This window comes from Engystomops pustulosus, chromosome 4 (genome assembly GCF_040894005.1).
Source record: "Engystomops pustulosus chromosome 4, aEngPut4.maternal, whole genome shotgun sequence".
Classification (NCBI taxonomy): Eukaryota; Metazoa; Chordata; class Amphibia; order Anura; family Leptodactylidae; genus Engystomops; species Engystomops pustulosus.
This window is the reverse complement of record NC_092414.1, coordinates 128,263,660-128,285,235: the sequence shown is the minus strand read 5'-3', so window position 1 is coordinate 128,285,235 and position 21,576 is coordinate 128,263,660. Positions and strand designations below refer to the sequence as shown.

Genomic DNA, 21,576 nt, shown 5'->3' with positions numbered 1-21,576 from the left:
CTTCCCCCTCCATCTTCTATAGGACCATGTCCTGAGGGGCTGCCCCCTCCATCTTCTATAGTTCCATGTCCTGAGAGGCTGCCCCCTCCATCTTCTATAGAACCATGTCCTGACAGGCTGCCCCCTCCATCTTCTATAGGACCATGTCCTGAGAGGCTGCCCCCTCCATCTTCTATAGGACCATGTCCTGAGGGGCTTCCCCCTCCATCTTCTATAGGACCATGTCCTGAGGGGCTGCCCCCTCCATCTTCTATAGTTCCATGTCCTGAGAGGCTGCCCTCATCATTTCTATAGGACCATGTCCTGAGGGGCTGCCCTCATCATCTTTTATTGGAGCGGATCCTGAGAAGCTTCCACCATCATCTTCTATAGGAGGGGGTCCTGAGAGGCTTCCACCACCATCTTCTATACGAGAGGGTCCTGAGAAGTTTCCCCCACCATCTTCTATAGGAGGGGGTAGTGAGAGGCTGCCCCCACCATGTTCAATAGGAGGGGGTATTGAGAGGCTGCCCCCACCATTTTCTATAGGAGGGGGTACTGAGAGGCTGCCCACACTATCTTCTATAGTAGTGGGTAATAACAGGCTGCCCCCACCATGTTCTATGGGAGCGGGTTCTGAGAGGCTGCCCCCACCATCTTCTATAAGAGCATGTCCTGATGGCGCTGCCCTGGGCCGTGTCCTCTGTGTAACCTCCCGCTCCGGGCCCGGGGCTGTTGACACAGCTTTACCTGTCCTACTCCAGGACCCTGTTATATCAGAGGTAACCTAATCCTGGCCGATCCTCCAGCCCCCACCAGAAATGCGGACCAGGTGCGGCCGGACCTCAGTCCTCACATCAAAAGGGAATGGAACTAAAACAATTCACTCAGGATCTGGGGGGCTCCATTGTTTTCTATTAAAATCTCTGCTGATTTCCTGCTGCCTGTGACCCAACTACTGCTCTTCATTATTACCATGGCGTGTACGGCTCAGGGGCTATCAGCAGGGAAGCGTGGCGTCACGGGGATGACGTCATTCTCTTCTTCAACCTCACACCAGAAAACCCTTTCATTGCTGGTGCCAGCAGACACTGCAACAATGTGATGTTGGTTTTGAATTCATAAATATAGAACATCCACAATCGTGTTAACAATAAGAATATTTGGGAAAAGAATCATACAGGAATGTAGTCCAGGTGAGGAGTGTATCTACCTCATTTTCATGTCACCTGAGGTTTTGGAGAATGTCCCTTAGATTGAAAGCGAGTAAAGGCTCCATGGGTGGGTGTATCAGGAAGACCTGGAAGACTAGTCTCTCCAGCCCTGACTATCCTACCAGGCTGTCCTCAGGCCCCAGCATGAAAAGGAACACAATCTATGGAGATCTCAGTGCCAGTAACTCCACATTGAAGATTTCTTCACTGCTCTATTGTTTTACTTAATTGGACAAACAAAGGCAGCTATTAGTGCTGCGCAGTCAATTAGGGGCTGTTGGGGTGGGATCAGTGGTCACCCTGCCCGGGGGCTACACGGCTCTACTGGGATCTTTATATTCTAGCTGGAGAATGTTGCTCTTATCATTAGAAGACATTTTTTTTCCACTGCTGTATGATAACCCCCTGATGCCCCATACGCTAATATCTATCTATCTATCTATCTATCTATCTATCTATCTATCTATCTATCTATCTATCTATCTATCTATCTATCCATCGACATGAAGGCATTGTTCTATTCTAATGTATCTATCTTTTGCACATGTAGCAGTGAGTATTATTGATAGGGATGATTTATAAGACGCAGTAGCTGATAATTGGATGATTGGAGCAGCAGTTGGGTATTTGTCGCAGTGTTGTTATCTGGCGCTCTTACGTAAACAGTCTCACTGATGGCCTAGGGCAGAATAAAGACTGACAAGTTGAATAGACTTTGGGATTTTTAAGTGATTATTGCTACAAGAGTATTAGTAGACTTTACATGACAAAGCTGCTATGACTCACAGCAGGTCAATTAGTACTGCAGCCACATATATGTCATTACTACACTACCTGCAGTAGCTGATCTGAAAAAAGTGATTTATTCTTAGATCGGAGAGTGGATCTGATGATTGCTTGGTAGTGTTTGCTTTGGGGCAGGAATATAATTTGTGGTTGACGTTCTGAGCCTTGTAGTTCTGCACAAGCTCCATGCACTGGGTATGATCCAGCTTTGTGTACGTCAAGGCTCCTGTTTATGTACTCGGGCTGTGACGTCACGCTCCTGTTGTGTACTCGGGCTGTGACGTCAAGGTCCCTGGCTGGGCAGTGCAGGGCATTGTGCACTAGTATAGACGGCTGTGCGACCACATACAGAGCAAATATCACCCCCTGCATCATACAGAAATGTATGGACAGATCTGATCAGTCACCTGAGACACTTAGCAGGAAATCTCCCGGCCATTGTTTGCTTTCTGCCTCATGGACATAATCCTTAGCCGGAGAGTGGTGGCTCCTGCCATTGTGACGTGTTGTGTACACAGGGGGCTCTCTACTAATACCAGGAATGGAATAGCTCTACTCACCTTCTATAGTCATCATATATATTATAGATTAGATGGCCACAAAAGGGCATCTTGTAGAATGAAATAGCGCCCATTATCTTATATGTAAAATACTGTACAATGTGTGCCAGAAAAGTCATGGAACGATTCTCCTGCGTTATTACATTTACTGCGAGTTGATATATAGAAAGAATAAAAGGATAATGATGTTCGGTGTCTATTTTTATGATGGGGTTTATTATAGATTCATTCTACTAATATAATGGCACCCGGATTTCCCCAGCCATTGATCCCTCTCCATATATATATATAAAAAAAAAATAATAATTAAAAAAAAATAAAATATATATATATATATATATATATATATATATGTGTGTGTGTGTATATATATATATATATATATATATATATATATATATATATATATATGTGTGTGTGTATTTATATATATATATATATATATATATATATATATATATATATATATATATATATATATATTTACATATATAGAGAGAGGAATAAATGGCTGCGTGGCTTTGTAAATTATCGGGTGCCATTATGTTAATAGAATGAATCTATGATAAACCATATTCGCTGTTGTGGGTGAATATATATATATATATATATATATATATATATATATATATATATATATATCCTATGTACACATATGTGAAAGAAGATCAGGATATTGTTCAGACGATATGCTTTTTGATGCGGTTTCATGCGGTCTGTGTTATATACTGCACCCCAGCTACTGTGGGTGCAGGTGGGTGCAGCCGCATTTTACTCCTCTGCCACTAGGGGATGCAGTGACTCAATACACCAAGCAACAGGAGGTCCCAGGACCTGGCATAGTGTTAGCCAATAATTGCCAGTCCACATATTACATAAGCCCTCTCCCTCATACTCACTAACCTGTGACTGCGCTTCTAATTCATACTAATCCCCGCATCCCAATAGAAGATGCCCAGTGTTCCTTCTATGTACGTAATAAAAATATTACAGCAAATAAAGAAGCCCAGAGTGACCCTTTAGCTCCAACCTACAGACTTGCCTTGAATAGACACCTGCACACAGTAAGTGTTTCTTCACTATTCAGGCAAGCACCAGGCTGAATATATTAAACAGATGCTAGAAAACAATAAAAAAGTGAATCATCAGACAAAATGTCATCAGGTAGAAATGGAAATCTTCATATAGGTTACTTTCACTTTTATGTGCAGTCTGAAAAGATATTTCAAAAATTCTATGCATTATTATTATTATTATTAGGTATATATATATATATATATATATATATATAGATAGATATATATATGATGTTTAAGATTGTTATTATGCTTTATTATTTATTATTAAGCAACATATGTATCAATAATAATATGTATTATCATTGCTAATAATAACAATAATTGTAATGATTATTCTTTAGATTTGGGAAATGTATTTTTCAAGCATCAGTGCAGCTAGAATCAGCAACATATAGAATCACATTTAGACAGCAGTGTGTCCAGGAAAAGTATAATAATAATAGTACCTTAGTATTAATAAAAATAGTGCTGCAGATAAATGCAACCATTTTGACTGCCCTGTATACTGCATAAATTATCAATCTAGGTGTATAATTATTAAGAGGTGCGACAATAAAGGCAATAATAATTATAAGGGTGTATTATGTGCAGACATTAATGTACATGTCTGTCATCCAGTGCATTGCACACTTTAATAAAGTACCAAAAGGTTATATGTGTAATAATAATGATACTGATTGACCGAGTTGGACAAGTTCAATATTACACAAAATAATAGGACTTTAGTCCAGTGGGGAATACATAGTGGCCCAGTCTTATTGTAAGGCTAATCCTAGTGTGTTATAGAATGCATAATATAGGTGCTGGTCTGGCACTATAGGTGGAAGTGCATGGGCATTCGCTGGCTTGGTCGTGGTTTGGTACTATAGGTGTTGGTCCGGCGCTATAGGTGGTGTGCCCCGGCACCACATGACTGGGGCGTGTGTGATGATAAGGATGGGAGGGCTCGGCCCTGGGTGACAGTCCCCTCCCTCCCTCCCCACTGATGACAGTGGAACCTCCTTAAGTTGCGTCTCGCCACAGCTGTCTGCGATCATTGAGCCGCCTGGCGCCATCCTGCTCCTTGTAGAAAGAATGCCTGCACTGTAAAAAAAAAATCCAGAGAAAACACGAGATCGGATCAGGCAGTCCCTGGGATCACATAGCCCTGTGCTCTGTTCTGCTGCCCTGGGACAGTCACCTGAAGGAGCGCCCGCCTCACCTCACTGCTAAGAACTGCACATCCTAAGCTGCTCTTCTCTTTCCACCCTGCAGGTCACTGACTTCACTGGATTTATTACTCTTTTTTGACGTTTATTTACTACTTCAACTGCTTGGACTTGCTTTTTGGGTCGTACAGAAGAACTTCTGCAACAGGTCCTAGGTGCTGGTGGACATGGAGGTCTCTGCTACAGACCAGCCTCGCTGGGTCAGTCACCATCATCACCCAGCTGTACTTAATGGACAACACCCTGAGTCCCATCACCCTGGACTTAGTCACTCGTACATTGATCACTCTCAGTACCCTCTAACAGAAGATGTGGATGTACTTTTTAACATTGAGAGCCAAGGAACCCATGTCCCTTCCTACTATGGCAACTCAGTGCGAGCAGTGCCCAGGTACCCAGCTCCACATCACGGTGAGTGGCATGCTGATGGAGCACAACATTGGTCAAATGTTCTTACCAACTTTCCCGAACAACACTTCAATACACTATCTTCCATCTATCTATCTATCTATCTATCTATCTATCTATCTATCTATCTATCTATCTATCTATCTATATATCTCTATGTGTATATAGAAAATGCGTGTACAGTATCTATCTGTTTATTTTTCTTTCTATCTATCCTATCTATGTGATTGACCTGTTGCTTGAGTGTCTTCACCTTTACATTTCATAAAGAAAACAACATGTGATCTAGTATTTTCACACTTCGTTCTCGCTAGCTTCCTGCATCCTGTGTCTAGATCGCTCCCTCCTCTTCCTTTTCTGTGCCTTTCATACCTAGTTTGAGTAATTTTTTATCATTAGAAAATTATTCTAATTAAAGTAGAACATTGTGCAATGGCAGCATAATAACATTGTGCAATTTATCTCATGCTATGTTATGTTACTAATTGTGTCTGCACTTCTACTGGGTGTAATATGTTGTTTTGGCACATGATACAATATTTTGCAAAATAAAATATATTACAATTTTATTATAAAATAATGCGATAGATTTACATAGAAAACAAAGTTGCTTCTCCGTTCAGTCGTCTGTTAATAATTTATTATTTCGTATAGATTCCAAGTAAATTGTTGATACTGTAATATAACATATGATTTTCTGTACAGAAAATAAATCTATATACATTGATTTATATATAGAAACCGCTTTATATTAATTTGATCATATTTTATTTAGCCCGACTACAATGTAACAAATGTGAGCGCCGTTAGTTGTTTGAAGTATTTAGATTTAAAATATATTTACAAATAGAAACAGTCAACGGCCACTCGCAGTATTTTACTGAATTGCGTAACGTGTAGAGAAGAGCAGAAAAATGCCTCAGTGGCTGTGATGGGTCAGTGCACGTCTGGAGGAATGTATTCAGAAATATTTGATGACATGTAATCTTACCGTATAATTGCCTTTATTTAGGCCAGGTATGTCGCCCTCCTCTTCTACACCCCTGGTTGGATCATAGCAGCAAGGCTATAGGAGGACCCCATGCCGCATCACCATGGAACCTGCCTCCCTTCTCCAAGACCCACAGTCCTCCTGGACCCCTTACTGTCTACCCTCCAACTTCTTCATCATCCTCTTCCCTGGTTCCCGGACATTCAAGCCCCCATCTTTTCCCCTTTCCCCCAACACCACCAAAAGATGTATCCCCAGATCCCTCCATATCTAACACTGGATCCTCAGCTAATCGTCAGGAGGACAAGGATTGCATCAAATACCATGTGTCTGCACAGTCTATGAAACCGGAGTCCTCTCACGCCAGAACCTTAGGGGGAGCAACATCTTCTGCCCATCACTCTATCTCCAACTACCAGTCATATGTCCAAGACTATAGTCCAGGACTGTTCCCACCAAACATTATTGGGGGATCGCCTACAAGCTTCCCATGTAAATCTAGACCAAAGACACGCTCAAGTACAGGTAGGATGGTTCTTCTAATAGGACAATGTATTGAATATTATGGTCACCCATTGTCATATTGCCTTTTCATAATATTTAATCCAGTAGCTAGGTTATCCCTTTAATATGTGTTGTACAATAAACACTATGGTTTTATGACTAGTAAGGTCTCGATGAAGGCCCTAACATGATGTCTCACTAAACTAACTGTGATAAGATCGATCTATCGCTTTTTCTTTCTTTCTTTCTTTCTTTCTTTCTTTCTTTCTTTCTTTCTTTCTTTCTTTCTTTCTTTCTTTCTTTCTTTCTTTCTTTCTTTCTTTCTTTCTTTCGCCTTGTTTCTGTATATTTTATTATTACATGCAGCTGGGAGTCAGGGATTATTGTGGCTGTCAGTGCTCTCAATAGTGTATGACCTGGGAGAGGGCAGAGCTGGCAGAGTCAGAGCACGGCCTGTGTGATCAGGGGGGTTTTCCAGGGTGACATTTGCTCTGCTTGTCTGGGCTGGGACTGGATCTATTTAGCTGATATGTTTGACTTAATCCAATTATTTTCAGACTGCTGCACGCGACAGTTTCATTGTTTATCCAGCGCCAAGGAGTTTAATAGGGTCCGGATGTGGCTAGGCTGGCCAGAGGACACAAGGACAACCCTAGGAGCTGACACTTTATAGTACAACAGTGCTGCAGGCAGCATTTTCTATTGATATCAACAGCAATGAAAAAGTGCAAAGGATGATAGAGTGATTGAGATTTTATATATATATATATATATATATATATATATATATATATATAAATATAAATATATATATATATATATATATATATATATATACAGCTATTTATCTATCCATCTTTACATTAGCATTGTATAATGATTAATTATAATATATAAATCATGACCATGTGGAACTACAAGCCCCATCCAGCCAGCCACAGTTTGCCATCCTGAAACATTCTTGGTGCAGTGCTGAAACTGATGCCGCTTCCCCAGTTCACATTACACTACTGTAATTGCAATACTTAAATATCCAGCTAATTTAGACTGCCTGTTTTGTGAGATAGACAGCACTAATGGTGAGATTGTGCAGCGTAAATAAAGGAGCATAGTAAGCAGGGAAATAGGTCACAAATTGTTATCTTAGGTCTAAATGTGGTTAGAAAACCAGAAGGTTTAGGTGCATAGACATATCATTACAATAGGCTCCATGCAGATAATATGGACCTAAATGCAGAGGTGTGAGTCACAAACTTAAGAAAAAAAACAGTTATAACATTGTGGTTGTGGTACTTGTGTTTCTTTCAAGTGTGTAGAGTGCAGGAACCAGCCTTTACATTAACTGGGTTCTTTTATAACGGCCTCCCACATCACAACATAGTGAATACACTGGCAGATGTTAGGCTTTAGGATGAGGCCTGTACATGATGCTATTTCTGTGTATTCTGGGCACAATAGATATATAAGTCTGCCCATCTGAGCCTTTATATAAATTCTTTATAGTCCATGATGCCAGTCAAGGACAGGGACAAATAGCATTTCAGCAGGTTTTATATGAGAAATGACTTCCTAATAGCTCTCCCCTTTTACAATGTGTACTAAATAAGTGAACTATATTAGCACAATCTCCTCTATAGCAGTGAGCAGGGATGCATGGATAGCTCTGTTATTTACACAGTTACTGAAAGCATAATCTAGTCATTCACCTGATGGGAAACCTTTCTCTATTTCTAAGCCACAGTTTACATGATTTGTTGTCTTCCATGCAAACAGTCCCTTCAAAAGACTGACTTCTCTTCAGAGAACAAGAGCAGGGCAATGGTGACAGATATCAATATTTTGTCACACATTGCATTAGAAGAATGCATGCATTCTAGTGGCAGACAATAGGATCTAAGCTCCCACTTTTAAAGTAAACAAGGCCTCTTTAGAGGTCTACTGCGCTAGAACTGAGCCTTTCAAAGGAGTCACTTCAAGCCCACCTGGAAAAATGACCTATTACCTTCCATTCACTTGTAGTATATAGAATAAGATGGGAGGTGTGTATAAATAAAGCATAGCTATGGATCTCGCTTAGGTTTGAGTATGTGCCATTCAAAGGTTACTATGTGGGCAGTTACTGTGATAAATAGTGAGGCAATTTGTTATCATTCCTTTACTCTCCTTCTAGATATTATTTTTATGGCATTTAGGATTCTTGTAATTATCCAAAAAAGGTATATCTATTTACAAAATAATCGAAAATATTTATATGAAAAGTATAAGACAAGACTTTTTTTTTGCTGATTTCACTGAATTCTTTACTGTAGTTCCCAATTTAGCCTTGAACAGGTTAATTGAAGACCCCCTCCTCCCACTCGCTTCCCCAAGTTGTATCTCCTGGGTATAGTTTAGGGTGAGTTAACAAAGCATCCAGATAGATGGATTTTCACAAAATAATATGAAAGGATTTGCATAGATTTTTTTTAATGCGCATTATTTGCAAATTGAAATCTCTGAAAACCTATTATGCGTATTTAGTGATGCATCAAATGCTTTGCGTAGTTTGGAGACATTGGTTAAAAATAGGTCTTTATTTACTGAAATTCCAGCATCAAGCGTAACCTCTGTCCTGCACTGCATTCACGCTACATCATTGCAGGTTTGGAAATTCCAAGTTTTCAAAGATTTGATGTTAGTCATTCAATGTTTTGAAAATTGATTTTGTTGCATCATTTAGAAAAATGTATATTTTTATAATATAATATATATTATATTAATATATAATATTATAATAACTCAACTCCCTAAAATTAACAACATTTTTATTTAAGAAAAAAATATTAATGCAAAAATTATACAAAAGTTGGTATAAATTCCTAAAAAATGTAAAAAGCACTAAGAGTAGTGCATTAAAATTTTGTGACCCTCAGTGCTTAAATATTACAAAATGTCAAGAAAATCTAACTCCTTTCCATTGTATTGCCAGAAATGTCTTGAGGAGCAATTGTTTATAAGATTGCAGCCTGAATTGGTATGATTCTCAACTGATAATTCCTTTCCTGAGGAAACTCATAGCATATAATCTTTTCCTGAGGTAACTCACAGCTTTCTAATCTGTTGTGTCTATTATCCTGCTGCTGCCCTGATTTTAGTGCAGTTTTCTGCTGTTATTTTTGTTATTACTCGCTGAAACAGGCAGAATGTGAAAGGTTTTCCTGTTTAATATGCAAATGTCACAGGTATTTACCACAAGAAGGCACAGTCAGCAAAATGATGCTTTCACTTTGTATAATCAGATATAATCTAATCAAACTATAGTAAAGGTAGGGTGAACAACCAGAATGTGTTACAGCATTGTCATTGCCACAAAAACACCAAATGGGCCTACATCATACATACAACCACATATGTCTGTCTAGCTAAAAATATAAAAAGCCGCAGCATGGTCCTTATGAAGAAATAGTCGGGGTACTGTCCTAATCCTCTCCCCAACAAGAGTCCAATGATAATTCCTCAAAAAGGTAGTCCTTTCAGGTAAAATACGATGCCATTATGTACCTCCTATATCTCCTCTTAGCACACTACTATTCTGCTTGATAAAGGCTGGGTAACGGCTGAAACTGTCAACTTGGTGGAATAAAGGACAACCACATTTGTTTCATTACCTGGGAGTGCAGCCTTTTTGTGGAATTATCTATCTATCTATCTATCTATCTATCTATCTATCTATCTATCTATCTATCTATCTATCTATCTAAGATAGATTCATAACCTGTAATGAATATGAATATCTCAGCCAGCTGACAACTAAGTAGAACAAAAATGAGAAATTATAACATTGCTATGGCAAAATGGTGTCTTTGAGGCTGACACAAAAATTCTCAATATCACAATGTTAACAGACAACAACAACTTTATTAAAAACAAACACAAGGATAGCTGCAGGTGAGCCAAACTGTTTACATTCTTCCCTAACCCTCCTCCGTTTTTTTGATTTATCCCAGGCTCATAGAGACACACAGTTTTCCATTTGTAATGATATCCATTTGTTTCTGGAATCTCTGCAGTGTATAAATATGTGTAGCCCTGGAATTAAGGAATGTCACGCACTTCTCTCATGACCCATTATCACAAGGCAGGAATTCTATTTGATCGTCCTGTATAATCTTCATCTACTAGAAAAGTTTAAATGATCAATCCCAGATTTCCGTGATAGAAAATAGCAAATGACCTCCATGCAAAGGACTTGTTTCTGCCCGCTATAATATTCTTTCAATTATTTTAGTTGTTGATACTTTTGCTAAGTTTTTCATGTTTCATATGCTCTTTATAACTTGCTAAAAGCAGTTTGACATTGAATGTAATGTAAAATAAATCCTATTCATATTCCATAATTAAGACCCTGATTTATTAGAGATTTTACTCCTCCAAACCCAAAGTCACAATGTGTTGATCTTGGTTATGGTAAATTTAGCAGGCAAGCAAAGTTTCAGCTTTAGAGATACCCACCAAGGGCATATAAGGGAGTTTGGCCATACACCTTTAATTGCTGGAAGAATGAATCTTAACGTCCTAGCAGTGGTCTAGACTCTCATATAACAGCTCTTTTAACAGTGCCCCAGAAAGGAAGGTGTTAATTTTAACTTTCTGTAAACAGCACCAAGTAGCTAATGGATTCTGCAGTGCTTGGTGTCAGATATATTGCATGAACCAGACAAGTTTCTTTTTCACACTGACTTGTCTCCTGAAAACTTTTTTTCTCCTTTTACCGACAGGTCAATTAATAACGATAGTTTGTCTTTTGGGTTTTCTTTGGAAATAAAAAGTCCCACCAGTTTTCATGTGTATTAGTAAGTCTTATATGTGATGCCCCCTTTCCACCATGTGCCACATACATATTTACATGGTATCAGCAAATTCCTGTTGATAAAATATTATATAGCGTGCAAACGTATAACAGTAAGGTTCCTGCTTGTATAGGCTTACAATCTATGAAGGCATCTGTACAGTATGATGACACATGTAAAATAACCTATGGGTGAAATTCATGTCGACCAGCAGTATGACTGAATCGGAGAGGAATACACATTGCAAAATGTTTATCTTGAGTATATTTAGCTTCCATATTTCCATAGTCCACCCAGTATTTCTGTACTTGTCTACATACTACATCCAAAATAGATATCTTATTCTATTGTGTTGCCCTGTCATCTATATTGGCAGACCAATCATATTTTAATGTGCCCTGTAGTTGGATGATAACAAGAGTGAACCAATAAGGAACACATAACTTGTATGAGTAATCACAGACAAAGCTCGGATGTGTAATGACCTCTGTAATGACCATACAGTCAGTCCCATAAAGTACATCATCCACATTACTCCATTATATCATTTAACAAACAGGGGTTGAGAATGGAAATGTAATTACGTTTTTTTCTCTACGCTGTGATAGGCCTTACTAATACATTGGAGCATGGGTTCTGTTAAAGTTACAGAGATAAAGCAACCATTTTGTGCCACCAAACCCTAGTGGGACCAATTACATGCATATTACAAACAGATATTTTATGTATTAAGCCTTCACCCTGTTCTGCCACAAATTATTTGTATTCAAATATCTCAAAATATAATATTACTGGGTGTAAATGGTGAATTTGACATTGTGACAAATTCTTATTTTGTCATCAATAATATGTACACCATGTGATCAAGAGCCCAATTTACAAAACCCTTCTATATCCTGTTGCAGTGCTTGCAGTGAAACTTTCCAGAGGCTAAATGCCATTACTGGGTGGGCCGAAAAATAAGGTAGTCTACCAATGTTTATGGGCCCACTTTCCAATTAAACAGATAATAGGGCTAAGTTGTGGCCCATACCTCAGAGCAAAGGTTCAATCTAGCTGACATTAAACCATAGCATTTAAAATTTGATTATAATCTGCCGTCGTCAGCATTGATAATCTGATTTGTATGTAATAATTTACTAAGGAGCAACTGATATATATTTTATCACTTTTCTCCACTGATTGCTCTTGACATAAATGTCTAAAATTAAAATACATTAATACATGCACTTGTTGCTGACAGTGGTGCCCAGCAGAAGTCAGAGGGCACTCTATGTTTCTGAAATATTTTCAATTGTGTCTGTTTCATCATGTGTTCGGTGATGTCATTATTTCCTTCTTGGGGGCTGAGGGTGTTCTTATTACTCCTTTGTTGACTACCAAAGAAACCTATGAATCGAAGACCTTATTGTCTTATAGTGTAAATCTAATTTAGAAGAGCAATCAGTGAAATTACAACTACCTGCACATATTTATTAATTTCTCCATAAATGCAAACAAAGCTTCACATGGTGACATGGTACAGATCATCTACTTATGTATTAGCTAAGCGAACATGGCACTTATTGCCTGCTTATAAAGTCACTGTAAATTTTCAGATCTTGTCACAGAAGAATTACTCTCTAATGATAAAATTATAATGAAGAATATAGCAATGAAAATGTTAGGGTTCCCCTGCACATTACATAAAAATAGGCCAACCATCAATTGTGTATGGGGCTCTATGACCCTCTTTCGCTCTCCCGGTGGTAGATATCAGGAGAGATAAGGATCAGCCAAGTTGGAATTCTACTGCTCGATCCTCTTGTTCTATGCAACTATTACCAGAAGGAAGTGGCTGCCGTACTCTCCATGTTTTACATATACATTGGAGCGATAGTTCATGTATATGAGGGCGTCAAAAGAGACAGCTGTTGGATGAATGATCTAATGTGTATGTGGATCAGATATTTCATTTATCTGTGATACCCTATGCAAATGATAGGGTCTAAGCAGTATTCGCCAACCTTCGGCTTTCCATCTGACACATTTTCAACAACCATAGGGTGGAGCATGGTTCTAGTGGAAATTGTATAGGAATTTAACCTAGTTTTATAAATGGATTTTTTAGGAAAACCTAGTTCAACTTAAAATAATGTAGCAACGTAAATATTCAGTGATACTTAGACCTTGCTCCTAGTTACAGTTACTCATGAACTTCCTATCCTATTATAGAGTTTTAGATTAAAGATTATGTATTTATGTAAAAGATTATATCAGTGACATATCGGTGTTTTCTTGTTTGTTGGTTCGGGGGGTGGGTGGGGGGGAGGGTATTAGTCCTGGGCAGCTACACTTGCAAATTTAACCGACTATGTTTATATGATTTTCTATATTGTAGGCTAACCTATGGCCTCTGTAAAGTTTCTATTTACAGTGTAGTCATTTCGGTTTGATGACAATGCTGTTTGTGGGCCTTAATCTAATGTCAGTGAGTCTCTATAAACTCATTGATCCCTGTGGAATAAACCATGAAATAAGGGTTTCGTTTTTAATAAGTTCTACCACTACTTTACCACTGCTCTTTACACAATCAATTTCCTGTCTTGTCATTCCTGTATTCCTGATTACTATATATATGATTAGACTAACAAGTGCCGTGGTGTTTAGGAACAGTAATCTGCCTAAAAATTCAGGTACTGTATCCAGTACTATCATAATATAATAAATAAAATCCCGTTTGTAAAAGTTATAGTGCCCTAGAACATACCCTATTGTACGTTACTCCATCTTTATGGCACTGTTAATAGTGAATTGCTCCAAAAATGATGTTGTTCAGAGATCAACCATTTGTAATCTTGTTTTCAGAAGGCAGGGAGTGTGTAAACTGTGGGGCAACCTCAACCCCTCTGTGGAGGCGAGATGGCACCGGGCATTATCTTTGTAATGCATGTGGACTCTATCACAAAATGAATGGCCAGAACCGACCCCTCATTAAACCTAAAAGACGGCTGGTAAGTGAGAAACCAACATGCAAACACCAACTCTCTTCTTTCTCTAATCTCCTCAGCTCAGGAAGGGAAGCTTTCAGCAGGATATTGGCATCTCCACCAAAAGACTTGTTATAGTGGCCAGAAGAACAGTTTTCAAGTAAGGAAGATTAGACACTCTTGGTCCCACATTACCCATTTTTTTGCCATCTGCTTGGGTTCTAGCTCTCACACGTATTTGGCGTCATGCACGCAGAGCTATTTACACATAGCAAAAGATCTTATGGCTTTAACTATCCTCATTAGACAACAATGAGTCCCTGTAATTACATTACTAATGCGGTAGTGATCCCTTTACAGATCACATTAGAATGAGGCCTTTTAAACAAACATTCTGTTATGTTATAAAAGGACACATACGTTCTAAACATATGTATATATATATAGCGATTCCACTTTTTTTTCTTACACCTGTAATAAGCGTTACGCATCATTTTTTTTTCTATCAACAATCTATTTAAGCAGTAACCTGATAATCCTAATTCTAACGTTTTCTAAATTATCAGTTATTATTAAAAAGTAATTGAAGAGTTCCCAACCAAAGTAGTACACAAAGTAGTATTAAACATGCTCAAGTACAGGCAGGATGGTTCTTCTAATATTGTGGCCACTCATACTTCACATTGACATGCATTGCTAGTTATGTTCCCAGTTTTAGGTGTGTTCTTTAAGACATTAAATCATTATACTGGTATTTTATATAATATTTTTATAATATCAACAATACCATCTATCTATCTCAATGCATTCTATTTCTCTATCACTATTGTTTGTTCACTTTACTTATTATCTCTTTCATCTATCTGCATATTATATATCACACTCTATCACCCATTCTATCTATCTGCATTATCTTATAATCTATCTTTATAAATCAATCAATTTATTTTTATATGTTTTTCATATATTATCAATCCATCTACATATTATCTACTGTTCTGTTACCCATGCATTATCTATTTATCTTTACATTTAACTTTCTAACTTTTCCATAACTCTAAGGAGGGAACTCACAAAGCTTTGATTTTTGGCAGCTGTCCCCACGTCCACTCCCTCCTTATATACGAATTTAACTTCCCAGGAAATATCTGCCGGAAATCTGAACTCCTTAGATAACTCCCAAGTAACAATTTCCTTAAAGTAAACCATTAAGTGAGTTAGGGAGCAGGAAGGACTAGTGAAACTGCAGACTATTTCAATGGCTATATGTCATCACTTGAAATACGGACCTAAATTATTACAAATTTAAAGGGAAAACAGTCATAAGAGTGGCAACACTGTACTTGAGAGATGGCAGAGATAACGTAGAACATGCATGGTGATCAACTTTACCCCTCTTTCCTACTAATGTGCTGTGTTCTGTTTGTAACCTGTTATATTCCTGCTGTGATAGTAAGCATATTGTCTTCTTCAGTCCGCAGCTAGAAGAGCAGGTACGTCTTGTGCAAACTGTCAAACTACCACCACTACACTGTGGAGAAGGAATGCCAATGGCGACCCTGTGTGTAATGCCTGTGGGCTGTACTTCAAGCTACACAATGTAAGTCTATACTACCAGTTAAGGGAATGTCCTGTTTCCACAGAAAAATTTTTATATATAAAAAAGTGCTATAACCAGTTAGACTTATTAAAGTAATCTAACTGCCGTTCATATACGGGAATTCACACACTGATGATTTTTGCAGAAATTTCTGTGGCTTCTATAATCATGTCCTTGCTGTTAAAAATGCTACTATTAGATAAATGGAATTGATTTTTAGTTATTGTAGTACATTTAAACCCCTCCTTAAAAGATTTTTTCATTGTCCATTTTTTCTCTCATTAATATTCTTTGGAAGCTGTCTCCTATGATCAATTGGATGGTCTGCTCAAGAGGTTTTATTGTATCTGCAACAAAGCTGCTGTGTGTGACTTAATATATAGCGTTGAACTTATAGCATGTGGTAATATCTATTTGCAACATGGAACCCTATTACTGAGGCCTTATTATATTGTTAGCAAATCTGTAACTGATGATAAATCTTTATTTCCATAACGCCAACATATTGTGCAGTACTTTAAAATCATGGGGTACACATACAAATAAAATAAGATATCACATAGCTACAACGTGGTCAGATGAAACAATAGGAATGAGGGCTCTGCTCGCAAGAGCTTTCAATCTATGAGATATTTAGTCAGTTACTAACTTTGAAAAGCCATTGCGAGGACTTATTCTTTGAATGGTTAACAACCTATTTTATGTCACATGTTACAGACACCTTAGTGCTCCATTGAAGAAAGTGTTAAAAGAGAAATCCAGGGAAGATTTTGTCTTGTTTCAAGTTTTAACACTCTCACAACCAGCCTGCATACCTAAGAGTGCACAGTGCGAAACATTAACGCTACTTGTTCACTATAAAGTGCTTTTTTGAATATGTTTTTTTAAATTATTTATACGATTTAATATTATTTAAATGGGAGCTATGAAACTATTTAAAGGGATGAGATTATGAGGCGTCCCACTTGGGTTTCATTTTCACACATAATTTATGCATGATACTTCCATTAATTAATAAGTCACAAATCAACCTAAACGCGCTTGGACTACATATTTTTTAATTTCATTATTATTAAATGTCCTCATGTTAACTTCTGGGTGAGGTAGACCTACACAATTACATGTAATTTTAATCTGATATACTTGTACATATTATTTTTGTGAAGCTTTTTTGGATTTTTTTAATGTTATTATTATTATTTATTAATAGAGCACCATGAATTCCATTGTGCTGTACATTCAATGTGCAATTTATATACATTACATAAAGAGCACCATGAATTCCATTGTGCTGTACATTCAATGTGCAATTTATATACATTACATAAAGATGAAATCAAATCCAAAAGACACAAGACTAGACTGAAGTGTAAAAAAGACCCTGCTAATAAGTGTTTTCAATTATATAATTGCGAACACTTTTTCTAAATCTCCTTATATGCCCAATTAACTTAGAATACTATAATATTAAAACTTTATTTGTTTTTTCCATTCTTAAAATTGGAAAATTAATTATGGAAAGGTCTATTATACAGAAGTTATGGTCATTATAGGAGTTTATTGAAATATGTATATATTACAAATATAATCTTATAAAATAGAGAATTCATAATTTACCTTATGGTTTGAATACAAATCCTGCTACTACATATAAAGATTAACACTTTCAGATATGACATCTATGTGGTGTTGTGCTGCTTCCAACATTCTGACTTGTCTTCATTAGGAAATACTACACAAATATATTTACTCTTGGCTGTCAGACCGCCTAGGTGTCTTCATGTGGTGTGAAACACAACGAGCCCATAGCAAGATTAAGCTTGCTTTATTTTCATTTCATTAAATATTTCCTTTGATATCCGCTGTAGACTGTAATGTAAAATAGGTCATCATTTCACATCTGCAAATGAAACTTGGAGACCTGTCTCATATTTCCAGGGTGTAGATATTGATTGCAGGCAAGTCTATATAAAGTAGATTTGGCTTCTTGTTAACCCCATTTTTGCTGAGCAGCACAAAAACTTTCTATGAAATGTATGAAGCAGGAGGCTGGTTTTTAGCAAGTTTTAGCAAATTTGGTTTAGCAAATTTACCAGCTTTTCAAACAGCATTTGTTATTTTTGACAGATTAATTAATTCCTTAGCACTTATGGCAATAACTATGATGAAGACTTCATCACATGACAAGATGACTGATCATGTTGCAAGCCATTCATGTATTTACCTTGTGGGTTTACTTTTTTTAAGACTCAAATATTGTAAATTTAGAAAAGTATTTAAAACTTAGAAAAATGTAAAAAAAAAGTTGCTGTAACTATTTAAATAAAATTATAAACTCTGTTATCAAAATAATAGTTATATTATTATGATTATTACTACTACACAATTAATAATTCCCAATAGTTTTATAAGAAGCTGAGGAGGTTACGCTGTTACATCATGGAACTGGAAGGGCATATGTAACATAATACATAATAGTAGAAAACCACTTTAGTTATTAAAGGACCTCATTTCTACACCTTTGTTAAGGCAGATGTTTTTAGACTCTATTATCTGATATATATTTAATAGCAGAGGCATTTAATAAGCGCTTGGCGGGCCAAGCCTGGATAAAAAGTTATGTGACTATATAACGTAATGTAGACTGCAAAACTTTTCAGAACAGGAAACCATAAAAAACAGTAAGGTAAACTTTTTGTATAATGGAAGTCAGTAACATGTCCAGACATAAAGGTGCATACATATGGATTTGTCAGTGGATCTGGATCTGTTTGATATGTCCATAGAAAGGTTTACATATATACTTTACACTATATTCAGTACATCGTTAAAAGCTGCTTTGTATGAAAACCTGAAATATTTTACTAACCAACAAAAGATATTAAATGCATTCCATATTTTAACACTTTACTTTATTTTTATGAACTTGCCAATACATAATATCAGTGAGATTACTGATATGCTGATGCTGAAATGCTGATATTATATTAAGAGAATTTATAATTTAATTTACAATATATATTGTGTGAAATTGTTAATGTTAAACATAACTCATGGTTCAGTTTGTATACAGATGTAATTTCCTTTAACCCAGCATTAAATCATTCCGAAGGTTTTAGTATCGGGTAGATATTGACAGCAAAGAATATCTGATAATCCAGTATCTCCCAGTTCTCAGTGCCTTCTAAATCACCATCCATTCCTGAAAATAACCTGCTCTGGCAGATGCTGCTTACAAGAGCTGTAAAAAACCTGACCACCTCTAACAATAAACGTAGCTAATTAGGAAGATAATGGGGTCTTGCTGTCATGTAGAGCTCTGCATGGATCATGAACAATTGCCTTCTCCTAAAGCCACACACCACTGTTTTATTGGATGACCTCACAAGGCACGGTCAACCCTTTATGGAGTAAAGTACTTGTTAATTGTTAGGTGAATGGCACCAGACTAATGCAATCAATCCATGCTGTATAGAGCAGCATGTAAAAGCTGACACAAGTTAAGCGATTTCTGGTTGCTACAGACAGCTGTCAGTAAGACAGCCATGAGTTTAGAAATGTGTCCGCTTTCTGTGTTTATTCTGGTTCATAGCACTAAACTGTGAAATGCTCACTGAGCAGTAGTTATAGATCATTTACTAAAGCGTTATGATCTAACAGAAATATGGAATTGCACATGATTTCTACATGCAGTATAAAACTCATGTTAGTTATGTATGTTAAATACTGGACGTGGGCAGTGTCCAAAATTGTACACAAGATGTTTGTTAATAATAAAATAATGATGATGAATTTACAAAATTGATCACTAATTATCCTACGGTACAAATTTTTTTTTTTGAACATAGTAGTGATGACATGTCCAATGTGTATCACTGCACACATTGGACATGTCATTATCAAAAGGTCCAAAAGTGCATGTACATGTTTTATAGTAATGAAGGCTAGGTCCTTTGAATTTTCTAGGTTGACACGTAACTTCTGTAATGAATCTTTGCATGTCTGGATATGTAACATAAGAAATGTTATTAACCATGTTGTTTCGGGCCGACACTTTGCTAAAGAAAAAAAGGAAAGGGAAACAAAAACAAATAATTATTTTTTGTTTAGATTAACAGACCCTTGACTATGAAGAAGGAAGGAATCCAGACCAGAAACCGAAAAATGTCTAGCAAGTCAAAGAAGAGTAAAAAGATCCATGATGGACTTGAGGACTACACAAAGGGAGGTTCATTTAGCCCTGCTGCCCTCTCAAGACATATGTCTTCGCTTAGCCACATTTCACCGTTCAGCCACCCAGGCCACATGCTGACCACACCCACACCAATGCACCCATCGTCCACCCTCTCCTTTGGACCTCATCATCCCTCCAGTATGGTCACTGCCATGGGTTAGACTTTAAACCTTACTTTTTGCATCACCCTTAAGACTTCATCTCTATTTTGCATTTTTTTTGCAAACTGATGAACCCCACCCCTTAATATATGGAAAGAAAGTTATTTAAAGACTCACACAGTGTAGTGTGGGCAAATTTTAAAGGAACTCACTATGGCATCTGCGCATTCTTGACCACTGAATCTGGATCCCATTTGTGAATAAGCCATTTGAACTTTGACTCCCTGTTGACAAGGGTTTCCAGTGCTGTGAACAAAGTTATGAACATTGCAAAAAAATATACAAAAGAAAAATAAAAACATAATTAAACAAACTGCTATATTGTAAATGTTGAAGACTTTTATTGTCACATAGCACATGTATAAAAAAAAGCATGAAGGACCACAAGACTATAAGGAGATGGTGACTTTGGGAACTATAAAGATTGCAATGCGTTTTGTCTAACAACGTGAACAAACTGCCAGTGTTGTTTTCCTCTAGCTGGCTGGAGTTGTATGATGCATTAAACTTGTAGACAGTACATACAGTCAGGACTTGGGCCTATTGTACGGATGTTCTATTGGTCCCAGGCAATCAGTGTTAATATACAGATATTGCCGCTGTGGATGTACAGCTTGCCCATTCCTCAGGCCTCAATGCATTGTGAACACGTTCCTGTAATTGTTGTTTGTATGTATAATTCAAAGACACCAGAATAATAAAAAAATGTAGATTTATTTCATCATATTATACAGACTGATTGGTTGTATAAATTTATTTACTGCTAGTGTAAAGAACTGCTTTTATTGTTTTCATATTATTTTTCTTTCCTTAAAAATAAAATAGATTACATTCGGTTGAACATGCTTGTTTGTTATCTATTTGACTTAAAGTGTGAAATGCTGTCACTGGCTGCAGACTTACCTGGCCATGTTTAATATATACATATACTATATGTATATACATGCAGGATAACCTGTTTGCCTGTATTGTTATGAATAAGAGTTATACAGGTAGGGTGGGGGCTAAAGCTAGGAAATATGTTCTACTGCATTACTGAATATAGATGTTGATA

At 37.1% G+C, this 21,576-nt stretch overlaps 1 protein-coding gene across 9 annotated transcripts in view; it reads left to right on the top strand.

The window, feature by feature from the left end:
• The window catches only part of GATA3 (GATA binding protein 3), a 72,639-nt gene extending 51,276 nt beyond the window's left edge, over positions 1-21,363 (top strand). For 4 of the 9 annotated variants that reach the window (XM_072147405.1, XM_072147403.1, XM_072147402.1 and 1 more), the window contains exons 2-6: positions 4,873-5,237; positions 6,247-6,750; positions 14,406-14,551; positions 16,002-16,127; positions 20,238-21,363. In XM_072147405.1, the coding sequence (XP_072003506.1) occupies positions 4,994-5,237; positions 6,247-6,750; positions 14,406-14,551; positions 16,002-16,127; positions 20,238-20,522 (1,305 nt within the window). In that variant the 5' untranslated portion in view covers positions 4,873-4,993 and the 3' untranslated portion in view covers positions 20,523-21,363. Of the gene's footprint in view, positions 1-4,607; positions 5,238-6,246; positions 6,751-14,405; positions 14,552-14,607; positions 14,688-16,001; positions 16,128-20,237 lie in introns of those variants that run through there. The other 5 variants (XM_072147411.1, XM_072147409.1, XM_072147407.1 and 2 more) reach the window with 5 other exon arrangements.
• The last annotated feature ends 213 nt before the right edge of the window (positions 21,364-21,576 follow it).